Here is a 17,328-nt window from a genome sequence, read left to right on the forward strand (position 1 = left end):
TCATGACAATGCTGTTGTTTCATTTTGCTTGCTTTTAGCTGTCTGGTTCCTACTTGGCAATCATGTCAGTTCAATGAAGAACTACAAGCTCTCCTCTTGCACACCAACTGGCCTCAGTGCCACACCTTCCACTCAGATTGTGTTTCTACCATGCTGTAAATCCCAGTTCATCTTTTCTCTCCCCTATCTATAGCATAGGGATTCTTCCAAGTTAAACAAACTTCATGCTATTCACTGTGCTGTGAACAGGCCTACAAGCCAGGCCTACAAACACTTTGTATACTAACATCTTTCCTCGAAGAGCTTATTCTCAAGTTCTTTCTTCATTAACTTGCAGGAAGTTGTCCTAACAGAAACTTGCACATTCACTACAAGAAGTCCCCCAGCTTTTACTTAGACGATCAGAGCTTTCCACCATCGGGGCCTGACTAGTGACTGCTCATCATTTAAACATCAAGCATCTGTGGCCTTGGGGCTGGCTATAACACTCTTTTTTTCCTAGGCAACAAGCACAACTTTTTGTCTCTGTTCAAAAGTGATGTCACAACTCAAATTCCATGCTACACCAGTGAAACAGCTTCAACACCCACTGCCCATTCTCCAAATCATCCCAGCAGGGCCCTCACCAGCTTCTAGGTAACCGGAGAGCACACACATGCCCACTTGTACACACGGGGGAGGGGGAGGGGAGGGGAGGGGGAGGGGAGGGATGGAGGGAAGGGGGAGGGAGGGAGAGGGAGGGGAAGGAAGGAGGGAGGGAGGGGAGGGAAGGGGGGAGGGAGGGAACTTTAGGTTGGGGAGGTAGCTCAGTAAAAGAGTGCCTGCTACACAATCTTGAGGATCTGGGTAAACCCTCAGCCCACTAGCATCAAGATAATTCTAGCACTAGTAGGTGGGATGGGTGGCTTAACCTCATACCAATCAGAGATCCTACTCAAGAAATAATGGACAGTGTCTGAGTAATGACACCTAAGGTTGACCCCTGGCCTTCATGTGCACACACATGAATATACACCCACACACACAAAAGGATACTAAGGGCAGGAAAGCTGTTTCAGCAGGTCAAAAAGGTGTTCCATGATAGCCTGGTAACCCAGAGTTTGGTCTCTAGAACCTAGAGTAGAAGATGAAAACCAGTTCCTGCAAGCTGTCCTCTAATGTCCACAGGTGTGCCACACAGCACAGGTGTGCAGCACAGGTGCACTCACACACAGGGCAGGTGTGTGCATATGTGCACACACATACTATGCCTAGCTTCAACAACTCAATCTTAAAGAGGTAAAACTTAATAAAAGTAACTGAAACGTCTAATAATTTCACCTCAACTACTAATTTATAAAAATAAATGAGGGAAATATTCAGGAAACAATTGGTTTTTCTAAATTTTAGATTTAGAAAAAAAATTTTAAGAAGAAAATGGGGAAACTTCTGATATGAGAAAAGGATTAGTTTAAGGTAATTTTTTTTTTTGGGGGGGAGGGAGGGTTTACAGGTATCTCAGTAGTCTACAGGCTCAACGCAAATGCTTGAATCTAAAAGACTTTGGTCTCAGACTGAACCTATCTGCAGAGACTGGATAACTAAGAACTGGCCTGACACTAGATGAAACTAAAATGGTTTAAGCCTGTGTTATATGTGTAAATTCAATGAGAAAATATAAAAAGAGCTTTAAGTTATCTGAAAACCTTGGAATTAATAAAACTTTTAAAGGCATTTAAAGATAGATAAATTAATAGTATAGTGAAAAGGAAAATCTACAATAACCCAAATGACTCATATTATGGCAAATAGGTTAACCTTAAATAAAGGGCTTGGAGGAAAAACAAAACAAACAAACAAAAAAAAAAACCCAAAAAATGCTGTCCACTGGGGGGGGGGGGTCTGGGGGAGGATGATTCTTCCCAACAGAAAACCAAACATATTCTAACTGTGTAATACAAGTTTTACTCCAATGAGGTCATTGGTGTAACCGCTGCTCCTGTCAAACAAAGCAGGTAATTAACAGTCGTTCTGGCACATTCTCTTATCACCAAAACACACACTGAATACGCAGCAATGGCTCTCAGAGCTCCACTGTGTGTCAAAGTCACATCCACTTCTCTATTACACGGGCACACACTTACTGCTCAGCCAGACACCTATAATTAAGCACAAGAGGACTATAATGCTAATATTCAGGCTAGCTTGTAAGCTAGGGGTCCCCCTCCTCACCAGAAGGATGATTGCCTTTCATTTTAAAGTTTGAAGTAGCTACAGTTCACTTAGTTTTGATTACATAGCAATTAGATATGCAAATACACAGATCCAGAAAAATACATTTTCAGGCTTCAGATTGTGAGCAATCAGGCCCATTCTCTTCTCTTGTACATACAAGCAAACTCATTAAACAGCTATTGTCTCAGAGCATCTCTGCCTCAAGCTCCCCAGCCTTTGGTAATGTCATAAACATCCCAAACACCCTGCAGCTGCTATCTGCCTCTTTTGGTGGGTTTCTAAATGTGTGCTTGGAAGCACTGGATCGGGAGCATAGAAAATTACCAAAGAGAAGAACATACATATTATATAGTTTTAACACCAAGTTACTGAGTTTGGATGATGGAAGATTTGCAACAAAACAGCTTAAAATTACTTTTTAATATATAATTTTATAGATTAAGGTGTATTAGCTTGTGTCTGAAATTTAAACATACTAAGTAATTTGAGGCAGACAAACTGTTACTTGTTTCAGGCCAGTAGGAGCTGTTTAGTTCTAGCCTGAGCTACAGAATGCAAGCCTGTCTTTTAAAAAATTATTCCTATTAAATATTATCAGTAATTAATTAGCTAATACACACAACAAAATGTGGGGTTAGCAAGGTGGGTCAGCAGGTAAAGGTGCCTGCCAAATAAGCCTGCCAACCTGAGTTTGGTGCCCAGAACATAAAGATGAGAGAACAAATTCCACAGTTGTCCACTGACCTCCACATAGACACACCACTGTATAAACATATCATTCACAAAGATACACAGAGGCAATAATAATAATAAACATTTAAATACTATAAAATATTACTCAGGCTCAGACTTAAAAGGCTTATATTAGTGATGAGGTGAATGTTGGGTATGGGGGAGTTTTTTCAATTTTAATGTTATTTCAAAGTACCAAGTTGAAAAGACATTATTATATATTGCCAAGCTTTTATTTTTCCAGATTTACTATTCAGATTTTTCCCTGAAAAAGCCACCTCTGAACAACAAAATGTTACCAGTGGAAATAGATCTTACTTTTCCTCTACAAAAGGAGCCATGTGTCACCACTGGGGACATTAACTGAATCAAGCAATTGTTTAGTTTAGCTTTTCCTCTCTTCATGGCTTTCATTATCACAGCCATATGTAAGCTAGTGGTATATTATGATCTGGGTCTGCTGCCCCAAATGCAGAGTGAGAAAATCCTCAATTCAACAGTAGCAAGTAGGATCTTTCAGGAGATACTCTGCCCTCAAAAGCAGGGAAATGAGGCAGACCATTTCCCTTCTGTGGGGTCACATCTGCGGGGGCTCCTATGGAGTGCATCACTCAGCACATGCTGAGCCTGCTAGTACCTCATCTTGGGATTTTACAACCTCAAGAGTTACATATTACCCACTCTCCTTTATCTGGTTAGTGACACATACAGACAGGCCTTACGGAACAATGTGGTCTAGAATTTTACTTTACAAACAAAAAACAAACAAACAAAAATCCCACAGGTTTTGATTGGAATACATATTTAAGACAGTCCTTGCACAAAAATCTTACGCTACTTGTTAACCCCATTAACTAGTGAAAAGGTATCCTGAAAGTGTCCTGTTCTGTCTTCTCAATCTGATAGGTTAAATTACTTGAGTGTTTTTATAATTACTCACTAAGATCCCAGTGTTCTAGATATGACCAGAAAAGCTATGGACAATTACATCATGGTAGTGATACAGCTTAGGCTATTTGGGGCAAAATGAGACATAAGGATACCCCTTCTACCTCCTCAGACATATTATGATATTATAAATAAACAAAATTAAAAAGCCTTAACATGGCATCAGAATATAAGGTAATATGACACAGATGCATCACTGTTTTTTCTTTCTTTTAAACAACTCATTATCTTTTATTTCCTCGAAGATAACTGGTAAAAGAGAACTACTTAAGTAAATTCTTAGATAATAAGTCAATCCAAAACTCAGGAACTACACAAAAACAAAAAAATAAACATTAAGTTACTAAAAAATGCAACAAATTAAGAACTTAAAAAATAAATTTTAAAGTTTTTCACATATTGAAGCAAGTAAACTTTTCTATTATAAAAACAGTTAAAATGTTACTAAAATTGTTTTAAAGGAAAATGTAATTTAAAACAAGTACACAGAATGAAATTTACCATTCTACGTTATAAAATGAAGTAAGATACCAAGTAAACAGAACAGATATTGGAGAGAAATTAGCTAAAGGATATAAATTCTAAACACAACAGAAAATAGAGGTCATAGAAAAAAATATCTTTGCCTATCAGAAACAATTCACCATTAACTATGAAGTGTAATGGAATTACAGAAGCATTTAAAAATAAAAATGGGTACAAGTCATTAACCAAATCATGAAACCATTAGACAGGTATCTGTTGGAAATGTCCAAGGTTATAAATTTAAAAGGGTCCAGGCATTGGTGACATGAGACTCTAAGGCCAAGTACTCAGGAGGCAGAGGAGGACAGATCTGAGTTCAAGGCCAGCCTGGTCTCCAGGACACACAGGAATACACAGAGAAACCTGTCTCAAGAAAACAACAGCAACAACAAAATAATTTAAAAGAGAAAAGTTAGTGTTATGCTATAGTGAACAAATATGGCAACCATCTTTACTAACCCATGTATGTACGTGCATGGTTCTGTACACAAGAGTACTGACATCTATCTGCAGAGTCCAGCAAAGGGCATCAGACAGCCTGGAGTTATAAGAAGTTGTGAGCTACCCAAAGTGAACACTGGGAACTGAAGTCAGGTCCGTGGCAAGATCAGCAAGTGTTAACTGCTGAACTATCTCTCAAGAACTAAGGTAACTAACTATATTTTAAAAAATAAATAAATAAATAAAAATAAAAAAGCCTTGTTTTAAAGAAATGTTCTCTATTCTAGGGACAAAGAATCATAGTGTCTGTAGCTTGTACACGTGGGGGTGGGGGAGGAGTGTAAAAGTCAGTTCTCACGGTATGTACTAAAACCATCACAAACACTGAACGCTAAACCCCTTCTCTTAGGAAAAAAAAAGAAACGGTGTTAGGCTCCCACAAAAACATGAATAACTAGTGACATTTTTATTAACAAATCAATACATAACCAAGTTTTACAAATGTTTCAGTTTAAAGAAACCTGGTTTTTACTATCAGCTCTTGATTTCATTAACACTAAACAACAGCCAACAAGTGTATCCACACTAAGCTTCTCCAATGCAATGACAAGTCTGTAAGAAAACATAGCCTTCTGCTCTCAAGAACATTACTAGACAAGCCCCAAGGCACCACACTTATGGAATCCCTGAGAAGGTCACCAACAGAAAGAATGAAAGTGTGAAGCATGCAGGACTAAATATAAATAGAGTGTGAGGAGGACAGTGTTTGTTGTGAGCATTAAAGCAGAACAGCAATGTCTTGTCCTATTCTATCTCAAGTGGGGAAAGCATCTAGATGGTTCCTTTCCGTCAATATGCGTATTTCCATGACTGAAGGCAAGTGCCATAAAAAGTCACTTTTGAGTTGCAAAAAAAGTTTTTAGCATGTTGGCAAAATTACAAATAGAAAATATTGCAAATAATGATTGCCCCCCCCAAACAAAATGTTTAAGGAAAAAAAAAAAAAGATCCCACCAAACCTATATTAAAGGAGCACAGAAATTCACTGTACTAGTCCTTTAAAAATGTATTTTATTTTAAATGTGTGCCTATCTATGCACATGTGAGTGCATATGCTCCCAGAATCCAGAATTGGCTTTAGGGAGCTGGAGCTGTCGTTGCATGCAATTGTGAGCCGCCTGCTTTGGTGCTGGGAACCAAACTCTAGTCCTTGCAAGTAGAGTATTATGTGCTCTGCAATGGTTCCATCTCTCGAGTGCCCACTGTAACTTCAACTCTGACACCTATCTATGAGTATTCACTTTAAATTTTAAGTGAGGATAAAGGAAAACATTAAGTTATACTTTTAGAGCAGCAGAAAACATCCCTTCACTAAGTATCTTTTTAATTTCACCAAGGCTCCTTTATTTTCCATCTCTGCTGAAAGAGGATTGCTATTTGAAATCCTGGTTGGCTATGTAGACAGGGCAGGTGTTCTTCAACTCAGAGATCTGCCCTCTTCTGCTTCCCCAGCCCAGTGTTCAGATTAATTTTGAATGGATATCAATTTAATATTCTCAAGCAAAAAAGAAAGTACATAAACAATGATTAACTCTACTAAGGGAAGATTAGGATTTTAAAACCTGAGTCCCAAACAGGGTGTTTTCTCATTAATATTAAACATGAAAACCTATATAAAACTTTTAAAGTTATTGTTTTAAAAGACATAAACTTAGCTGTTTTTCCTACTTGTAACTTCTTTTAAATGTGATGCCACTCAAATCTTAGTTTTTGAATGAGGCATTGCTAGTAAGAGTTGGCCACATTATGCCTTAAGACAACTTTGATTACTCATGTATTTCTTACTATTATATACAGGGATATCACAACTTAGATGGGCAGACAGTACCAGTCAGAAATTAATTCTATTAGTTTCAAAGATAAATCATTACTAACAATCATTACGTTGTCTTGAGAGTTGGCATTTTAGTTGCTGTAAAGGATAGGCAGTGATATTATCCTAGCTCTAACACACGTTTAGTATGCAAAAGACCATAGGTTCAATACCCACCCCCAAAATAAATAAATAAACAAAACACTTTTAAAACAAAAATAATTTGTTTCTCTCAAGAAGTCCATTTCTCTGATAGCTGATTTTATTGCAACTAAGTGGTATAAAATCAAAACACTTTAAAATTAAAGAGCAACAAAAATTGTAATAGCAGTATTTCATAGCTGAAGGACTAAATTAAAAGAAAAAAAAAACCTACTGGGATAGAATAGAGTGGCTCATTAGACTCGTGAAATAGCCCAATAATTTGCTGTTAACATGGCTAAAGACGTTTTTTAACTGAAGTTCTTCATTACAGGATTATGGAAAGGAAAATCAACCAATACAGCAAAATGGCATTTTCCTATCAATTCTATCACCATTGATCTGAAACTTCTAGAAAGAATATGTGCCATGTGCCATATATTACCAAACTACAAGGTACTCAAATATTCCATAACTAAACATACTGTGATCCAATCAAGACTTAATTTTTAAAGACTCATTAAGAGTATCTAGTCTCCCTTTACAGAAACTCAGGTCTGATTTCATTAGACATGGACAATTAACTTACCCTGAGATTAGATCTATGACAGAGTAATTAAGTTTTACAGGTTACTTAAAAATGTGATTTCATTTTAATAAACAAAAGTAATTCTAGAGTCCATCTTTCCACCCCTTAAAAACTATCTCACAATTATAATGGTTGTACATCAAAATAAAATTATTTGTAATTCTCCAAATCCCTGCGTTCACAGTAAACATGTAAAGAGAAATGGAGCTAAATAACCCAGTCATGTTCTAAAGTTATTTTCTACTCTTCAAACACACTCCATACCAAACGCAGTGAACGTACACCACTGGAGCTAGCTGACAGTCTTCAAACAACCAAGAGAAGATGCCACAAGCTACACTGCGGACTGGAATGCAAACAAGTAAGTCAAGCATGTCTACAAAAGCTTGACAGCATTCCGACTAATTTCTTTTGTTGAAAAGTTTCAAATAATGTTAAACTGCCTTAACAAGTACATTTCTCTGATAGCTAATTTTATAACATTTAACAGAGATTGTCTGCAGCGAGCTTTTTTTTAGTGTGGTCTTTTGTCATAGACAGTGAGAAGAACAAATATTGAGGTGTGTTCCGGCCACGCTTTCACCCTAGCTCTCTCCCTCATTGGCTGAAATGAGAGAAGCAAGCCATACCAGGCACTTTCCAAAACAGATGCCGCGATAAGCCTACATACATCCCCTGAACCAAGAGCGACACAGAACAGTCTTCCACCCTCAAGTCACACCTATCAGTTACCTACTGCAGGGATTTAAAGGTAAACAACACAGGAGGTTTCTTTCTTCTTTAGAAGCTAACCACTTTCATAGTTCATCAGGACATCATATCCCCAACCGACCAAAACCAAAGGACCAAAAGAAACTTGACAAAGAAAAGGTTTATTTCACACACAGGGCCATATAACAATGAGGTACAAAACATTCTTATTAAAAAAAAAAAAAAAAAAAAAAAAAAGGAATGACTGTAAGGTGGATCTGTGGTGTGATGGTAAGGCAAGAACATAAAACAGATAGAAAAACCTTCCTTAAAAGGTACACCTTTTTCAACTAAGGATTCTCTGAAAAAGTCAAAACTTAACACCCAGTCTAAGGCATAGATACATTTAATTAGTTCCCCCCAATGCCTGTAAAAGATGCTTAGTCCCCTACATAATACACAGAAGTTTAATTCTGTTGGTGATGAAATTCAGAAATTAGCAAAAGATGCAATAATTCAATCCCAAATATAAATTGGTAACTACATGTAAACACAAACATAAAAGATACTCAATACAAAATTATGTGTACATACAACAGCAGTTAGAAGAGTATCATGTACCACAAGTGATTATGATGCAGTTTACAAGAAACACTATCTATATGTGTTACTATTACGGTATTAAGTTAAAAACGGTAATAAAGCAGCAGGAAAATGTTCAGTGTGCTGTGATCTATGGAACCAGTGAGGAAATGCAAGAGTTGCACTGCTGTGTGGAGGGCGAGGAAGAGGGGATAGATGGTGAGAAAGGAGGCGGGAAGCACTAGGCTAGCGGGGTGGCTCAGTGGGCACAAGCATCCGCTGCCAAGCCTGCTGACTCGGGGCCAATCGAGGCCTCACAGGGCAGGAGGAGAGAAAGACCAAGAAAGTGTTCTCTGACCACCACATGAGCACCATGGTACACACTCAACACCACTACCCATCACACACACACACGTGCACACTCATGCACACAAGCACACACACACTCAACACCACTACCTACCCATCACTCACACACACACACACACACACACACACACACACACACACACACTAATAAAGGCTGTTCACAAGATAAAGTTAAAGGAAACATTAAAATGCAAAACTCCACCCAATGGTAAGGGACAGAATAAGCAAAGTGCAGATAAAAGCAAATATTCTCTGAAAATTTCCCAACCACACAAATTTCATCATGCAAGCACACAAATATTATAAAGCATAAATCAAAACAGTAGTTTAAGCAGTTCCTACATCACCAAATCAAGTACAGCAAATGAATTTCCCATGGACATATATGGTGGCTCTATTACTACCCTGAGTATTTTATATGTACAGTGGAACATATCCGAAAAAGAATAGCAGGGTAAATTGCTTTCATTGCCTACATCACTGACAGTAGTGTTTATCCTGATACTAAGATTGTTTTATCTTACCAAGGGACAAATGCATCGTCACTTTACATGGGGGGGAGGGAGTTTACAATGAACTAAAACACATCACAACTGTTAAAATGCGTTCGCAATGATAATGAAAAGAAAAGCCAGCCTCGCACTTCACCTTTAGAGCATCTCTGGGACCTGGTTCTCTATTTAAGAGCTAGTGGATATAGAACAGAACTGAGCATTTCTTCAGACTTAACATAAAAACTCTACCATCCTAAATAAGAAACCGGACCTGTTTTGAAACAATTTTAAAAAATAAAGAAAGAAAGAAAATCAGTGATTTCTCCATCAAGGAGAAATCAGACTTGAAATCTACCATGACACTAAGAGACAGTCTTTCAAGAACCGAAATAAAGATGGGTAAAGCTCTTACTGACTAAACTTTTCTCAATACAAACATCCAGGAAATCCAGGTGACAGCAATGTAAAATGTAACCAGCCACAGAATTCTCACAACAAATCATAGTCCTCACATGAAGGTCCAGTTCCTGCCTTCTGTCCGTCCCTTCCCCACAATTCCTGTCACTCAGAGGAAAGGCATCACCACTTCCTCACCTTTTTAAGAGTCTGTGTTTAAAGCTGGATTTAAAACACTTCTTTATAAACTCACCTTTGCTTAAAAAAAAAAAAAAAAAAAAAAAACACCTCACATTCAAGTATAGTATAGATTACCTTAACTCAATGCTGGTTATCCGTTACCCAAACAAACAGTTAAAGCTTTGATTCCAGTGCATCTGTGTATAACTATTTGCTTCCCCATTCATATGCTGAAGGAGACAATTTTCAATTGATAATAGCCAAGGAAATGTGGTGATTTTTACACACGCCAGACTAGCAGACACCTTGGGTGCATTCCCCAGCACCTCAGCTAAGCAGAGGTTTGTTTCAGATCACTAACCCTGTCTGTGGCCTTATAAACAGGCAGCAGGGAGGGACAAGGGAGCTGACTGGCTTAGGACACCGGTTCCCAGCCTTGCCAACGCTCAGCCCTTTACTACAGCCCTCATGCTGTCTGACTCCCAGCCACAAAATCTTCACTGTTGCTTCATAACTGTCGATCTGCTACTACGATGAAACGCAGTGTAAATATTTTGGGGATGTAAGAGGTCCTGACCCACACAGGCTGAGGACCACTGGTTTAAGCGCTCAATAAATCCATCACAAAGGAGATGACACTAGACATGATGTAATTTATGGGTTGTGGGTAGTTCTGTTCTGTTTTGTGTAAGGTAGGATCTCACTGTGTAGACCAGGCAAAATTTGAACTGACAGAGATCTGCCCGACTCTGCCTAAATAATGCTGGGATTAAAGGGGTGTGGCTGAATATAATTTAAAGAATCATTTTTTAAAAGAACATTTATAGGACATGAAAAGAACTATGAATATAGACTACACATTTGGTGATATAAAGAAAAATTATTATTATTATTATTATTATTATTATTATTATTGCTATTTTAGAACCTCCTAACAAAAATATTTAAATTGAAACCGTATGTCTTAGAATTTGCTCCTTGAATAACCTAACATACTGCGGGGAGGAATAGAAAAGGGGACAAGGAAAAACCCTCCTGAAAAGAGGCGGTGGTGACTGATGAGCAAATAACAGTCCAATTTATCCTGCTGCCCCCCCCATGAAAAGATGCTTAAGAGATAAATAAATCATAACTGCAATTAAGGTATTATTTACTAAGAACAGAGTATTCAACAAAATCAATAAAACAAGTTCTTTGGTACTATATCTGGGTTAGAAAACTGTGCCACTAGCTGTTAATAGCATTGAGACAAGAGACAAATGTTAATCCGTCATGAAAATGTAACTAGCAAAATCCATAGGAATTCTTCACAACAAATGGAAGTGTTATACCAACCACAAAACTAATTTATCTCTTTCAAAATAATGAGAAAACAGCAACCCTCCATAAAAACAAAAAAATTAAAAGCCCTCAACCTTTTCATTCCTAAAAATGGAGGAAATTTAGTTAGGAATTCTACTTGAGTACACCTTCCTATCTCTTGGCATAACTCAAGTGGCAGGTTTAAAAAAAAAAAAAAAAAAAGGATGCAACATAATATTGCAGAAGAAAGCTAAAATTGTGGATTAGCATGACCCACTTTTTCTATAAATCATGGGTACTTATGAACAATTATTTGAACAACCTAGAAAACATCCTCAAACTGTCAGAAGTAGTTTCTAGAATAATGATCTTGGTTTTTAATTTTTAATTATATTTAGTGTTTGTTTATGAGTGTGAATATGCCCATGTATGGAGGTCAGAACATGCCTTGTAAGAAGTCTCTCCCTTAAACCATGTGAGTCCCAGAGGAAACACTAAGGTTGCCAGGCTTAAAAACAGATTAGTACCCATTGTGACATCTCATCGCACAATGGACTTTCCTGACAAAATAAATTAGATAAAATCCAGAAAACTTGGTTAATGACTCTAATAACTTGCTAATGTAAGAAAATTATTACATTTGAAATGTACACAACCATTTAAGAATGCTATCTTAGAAACGATCTTATAAAACATTCTATTAAATACTTCAAGACAAAATTCCACCTATATTCTATTAAAAAATACTTAGCTGTAACATTTTATAAATAATAGTCACAAAATACTGTACACCCTTAAACAGTTAAAAGGGGCACAGCTATAAAAACAAAACAAGGTTAACTTTAAAAATCAAAGCTTTTATCTATTAGTTGTGTATGGTTTTTCAGTTGAAAGCTCAAATGGTGCAGGTGAATTCACCCAAGGAGATAGGTAAGCAGGCTTCCATTCAGCAGACTTTTGTCTGAAACAAGGGAATGAATGTGTTACTGCACCTTTAAACCTGAGAGACAGGGACAATGCCACTCATTAGCTCTTAAAGCTGATACATAGCCTCAATCAAGGTATTGCAGACAATGAATGATATGGGCTGGTGCTATCCTGGAATGACAGGTAGACCCCTACATACATCCTCCTTCATATCAAGCAGGATTCTAACTAAAACTGCTGAGCCTGCAAACTTGCAGACAGATTTGACTGATCTAGCTTCTTCAACTCTAAAAAATGTCAACTGTGGGAGGATTTGACTAAATAGAATGAGGAGGTGTGAGGCAGGAATTCGCAGGCTTGGATACTTTGTTCCCTCCTGTTTAGGACAGGGAAAAGCCCATAGATGTGTAGATTGGTAGGCTTCCTTTGCCACTATAATGGCTATCATCCCACAAAAATGATACATTAAGTGCCCATAGGATGCTCTAGCATCGGTTACCCCAAAAGTCATCAGAGAAGCTTCACTCAGTAACTGAGGTAGAGATCCAAAGCCAAACATTAGGCTGAGCTCGGGGAAAACTGCTGAAGAGAGGGAGGAAGGAGTTTATGAGCAAGAGTGGTCAGGACATTGCAAGAAAACCCACAGGATCAACCAACCTGGACTCAGATGTTCACAGAGTCTCAACCAACACTGCATGAGACTGGCAGAGGCCCTCCACATATGTGACAGTGTATGGCTTGATCTACTTATGGGCTCCTAACAGTGGGAGTAGGAGCTGTCTGTCCCTAACATCTTGTCTGGCTTTTGGGAACCTATTCTTCACATTGAGTTGCCTTGCCCATCCTTAATATATACTGCAACTTGATATGCTCTGCTTTGTTGATACCCATGGGAGGCTGCCCCTTTTGGAACAGAGATGGGGAGGGGGAGGGCACAGCAGAGAAGTTAGGGGGGAGTGAAAGGCGAGGAGAGAGAAGAAACTGCAGTCAGGATGCAAAACAAGTAAATTTAATTAGGAAAATTAGCAAATAGCTATGTACAAATCACAATTCTGTTCTATTACTTTCTCTCCCTAAACTGCTTTTTCTAGTACCTGAACTCTGTTCAAAAACAGTTTTCTATTAGAAAACCTAAGATTAAGTCCTTGAGGAAGAATTAGAAATTATTATCAAGTACTCCAAAATACCTAAAATATTCCTGAGTATTTATTTATGTGTCATAATCATGTGACAGGTTGTAGTCACAAAGTAAGTGAACAACACAAAGCTGTACACAACTACCTTCACGTTGTAAAAGAAAGGTAATACAAAACAGGCGAATTTCATGTTTAGATTAGGGTCCTATCTCTAGTACATATCTCATATTCCAATTTTCAAATCCACCATTAGAAGATTTCTGATGAGAAATAATCTGTATGATAGTATGACTCATGAGTATATCTGTTCTTCATTTTTTGGCAACAGAGCTCTCATTTAGGCTCTGTATACTAATGGGGTAATAGATGACTAAAGGTTATGGGCCAGTTCTAGAATGTGAGTGGGTTGCCAGGAAAATCAACATCATTTTAACTGAAAAGGTTGACACTTTCAGGTAGGTAGGTAGGTAGGTAGGTAGGTAGTAGGAAGGAAGGAAGGAAGGAAGGAAGGAAGGAAGGAAGGAAGGAAGGAAGGAGAGAGAAAGGAATAAAGGATAACTTTACCACCAATTACCCAAAGACGCTTCATAAAAATGAGAATTCTTATGCATCTCAACAACCAGAAAAGCCTGGAAGGTGTCCCTCCCAGAAGATCCCATGGGAACTCTACCTTACCCATGACTTATTCTAGGCATTCATCTGTATCCCTTAAGTATCCTCTAACAGCAAACTGACAAACCTAAATATTATTCTAGGTAGAATTCTCCAGCAAATTAGAGAGGGACTAGAAAATGGCCTTAGAGCTGAACGGGGACCACAGATGGGGCTGTGTTTGCTTCTGCAGTGCAGTTCACTTCTTATGACTTCTGTGATCTGATATAATCTCTAGATAGTGCTCAGGTTGAAGCAAATTATATAAGAGTAAATTTAAATTGCTCCTAAGAGACCTTACTGCTGATTAATATCAGGGGTCCTCGAGGGTTTCGAGTATAAAAAAATAACTTGTTTTCTTCTCAGCCTTAAGAAGTCAAACAAAAGTTAAACATTTAAACCCATGCAATAATAAGGAAGCATGAAATAAAATGGGTTACATTAGCTTCTTAAATTCAAATGTTGCAGTATTTCTGCAGCTGTTGCTGTTGGAAACAGCTTCCAGTTAAAAGGTGGCACATCAAACAACACAGTACGGCTTCGATTCAAGGTCTGACTCCCACTTTTTTGGAATGTCGACTCTGGCCAATCATTCAACCTCCCTGACAGAAGTTTCCTCAGCTACAAAATGTATATAATAAAACCCAGATTATTTGAAACAAATGTGTGTCAAATACTGAGAACAGAGCCATTGCGAAAAACGCAGAATTAAATCAGAAGACATTACATAAAATAGCTGTTTTTCAGTTACAAAAGATTTTCTAACAATGCTGTTACCACAAACACATTCAACCAGAGATACACACAAGTGGACATATACATGTATCCACACATTTGAGCAAATGCATGCATACACACATGCACACAATATACACACAAAAAATTACAGAATTATTGCACCATAAACAATGAGATAATCAAATATGCCACACAACTAGGATTATGAAAACATTATGATGATAAAAAAATGTATCCATTAATTTCACACATAATTCACGTAAGAAGGCATTCAAGTTAGTAGATTCATCTATAGCATTTTTAGAAACATTCAAAATGCATTTTGCAGCTAAGCTCATTTTCAGGTGTTTTTATTTATTTTACTATTGTTGTCTACACATGTATAATATATATGAGAAAAACACACTTTACATGTGATGTACCATGCACACATATATAACATGTATAATCTTAAAGGTTTCATATCTAAAAAACAATAAAATAAAATAAAATGTGGGAACAGTTTCCACCATTAAGGTTAAGAATTAGAAACTCCCAACATTCCTACAATGATATGGAACACTCAAACGTGACCAGACAGACAACAGGAAATGCTATCATTTACAAAAGTAAAATAATTGTAGAATTTTCTTTTGTTGCATAATCATCTTCACCAGCCTATAGTAATGGATCAGTATGTATCCCTAGTATAGGAATGGACTTTGGGAGCCCATCACACATTGATGATACTTTCTAAGCCTAGACACATGGGGGGAGGGCCTAGACCCTGCCCCAAATGATGTGACAGACTTTGAAGACTCTGCATGGAAGGCCTCACCCTCCCTGGAGAGCAAAAAAGGGATGGAATGGGGTTTGGCAGGGGTGATAGGGAGGATGGGAGGGTGAGGGAACTGGGATTGACATGTAAAACAACCTTGTTTCAAATTTAAGTTAAAAGCAAAACAAAACAAAATAAAATAAAATCACCCTTTTGAACAAGTTGAGAGATGGCTCAACTGTTAAAGCTAGGCTCACAACCACAAATATGAGAATAACAGTTTTAGCCAATAGTAACAGCACTCACAGTATTTAAAAATCACATTTTTGTTTCTTTTTAATTCCTACAGAAATTTTAACATTCTACCTCATAATATCCTGGATAAAAGGAACTAGGCAAATAAAATCTCCCTAACAACAATATTTAAAGCAAATAGATCAGCATCAAATGATTCAAAACAATCCCTAACAGTTCTCTCTCCCTCCTTTCCCTCCTCCCCTCCCTCTCTGGATCTCACACAAAGTAACAGAAGAGGTAGTAGTGTTAAAAATAGAAGGCAGACACCCATGTGGCCAGTCCCGTTCCGGCTTTCGGAGCTGAGCACGGTGCCACACCTGCAACCCCAGCCATCTACACAAGTGAGGTTAGGTAACAAGTGTGAAGGTGCAGGGGGCTGGGACGTGAGACCCCATCTAAAACTTAAAGACGTGGCGACTGATGTAACTCTGGCACAAGTCACAACAACAAAATGCCATTTCAGTTTCGTTTTGTTTTTCAAGCTTTTAGTTGCGTATTTTTACATAAACACATAAGTCAAATTCTTCTTGGCAGTTTCTAAATTATAAGCAGCAAAGCAGGCTATCATGCTACATAGAGTAGCAGAAACTTAAACACTTCAGTACTTGAATTAAAATGGTAACAAGGAGACAGGCATAATGTCTTAAAATAATTTCAAAGTTCTCAATGTGAGCATCATACTCAATGTCTATGAGACATGAAACTTGATTATTAAGGAGCAAGAATGCTGGAAGACACGCCCCTTTATCAAAGACTTACCTTCTTTTTATCCCTCATTGAGCCTTTGCCTCGGACCATTATTTTACATCCTGTTTCTGCTTCAAGTTGTTTAGCGGTAAGTCCTCTGGGTCCAAGGATTCTCCCAACAAAATTAAACTGTGGGAAAAGACAGTATATTATTCCACTGCTAAAAGCTGTTTCATATACATTTGCTTACTCTGAACATGAACCAAGGAGAAGCGAAGCCTAGAACTCATTAATTTCTTGCCAAATGAGATGCAAGTAATTGCAATTTCACCATGTATTAACACAAACTATAACCAGCTAAACAAAGGTAGTTTATTGAGTTATTCACCAACACATAATTTAGGTCAGAGTGATCCTCTCTACAAAAATAAATCTGGTCCTTTAACAATACTTGGTTAGAGTCCCGTCTTTACTTTTGTAAAAGGAAAATTCTACCTCCAGAGGCAATTGTGTAAGTGACGATTCCATATTGCTGCTAGAACATTAATGTTCAAACTAGGATTCTATTCTGTGCTAAGTATACAACTTGAATACACTTTTTAAAATTATTTTTCTTTAAACGATTTTATTATGGATCCTTATTTGCCTTTCTTCCATTC

The 17,328-nt window shown here is 37.6% G+C and overlaps 1 protein-coding gene across 5 annotated transcripts in view; it reads right to left on the bottom strand.

The window, feature by feature from the left end:
• Qki (QKI, KH domain containing RNA binding) overlaps positions 1 to 17,328 on the bottom strand; it is a 97,507-nt gene that overhangs the window by 41,686 nt on the left and 38,493 nt on the right. For all 5 annotated transcript variants that reach the window (XR_007835867.1, XM_051206040.1, XM_051206039.1 and 2 more), the window contains exon 3: positions 16,742 to 16,858. Coding sequence is in view for 4 of the 5 variants with exons in the window: in XM_051206040.1 (XP_051061997.1) it covers positions 16,742 to 16,858 (117 nt within the window). In the remaining variant the exon portion in view is untranslated. The remainder of the gene's footprint in view (positions 1 to 16,741; positions 16,859 to 17,328) is intronic.

Source organism: Phodopus roborovskii, unplaced genomic scaffold, assembly GCF_943737965.1.
Source record: "Phodopus roborovskii unplaced genomic scaffold, PHOROB, whole genome shotgun sequence".
Lineage (NCBI taxonomy): Eukaryota > Metazoa > Chordata > Mammalia > Rodentia > Cricetidae > Phodopus > Phodopus roborovskii.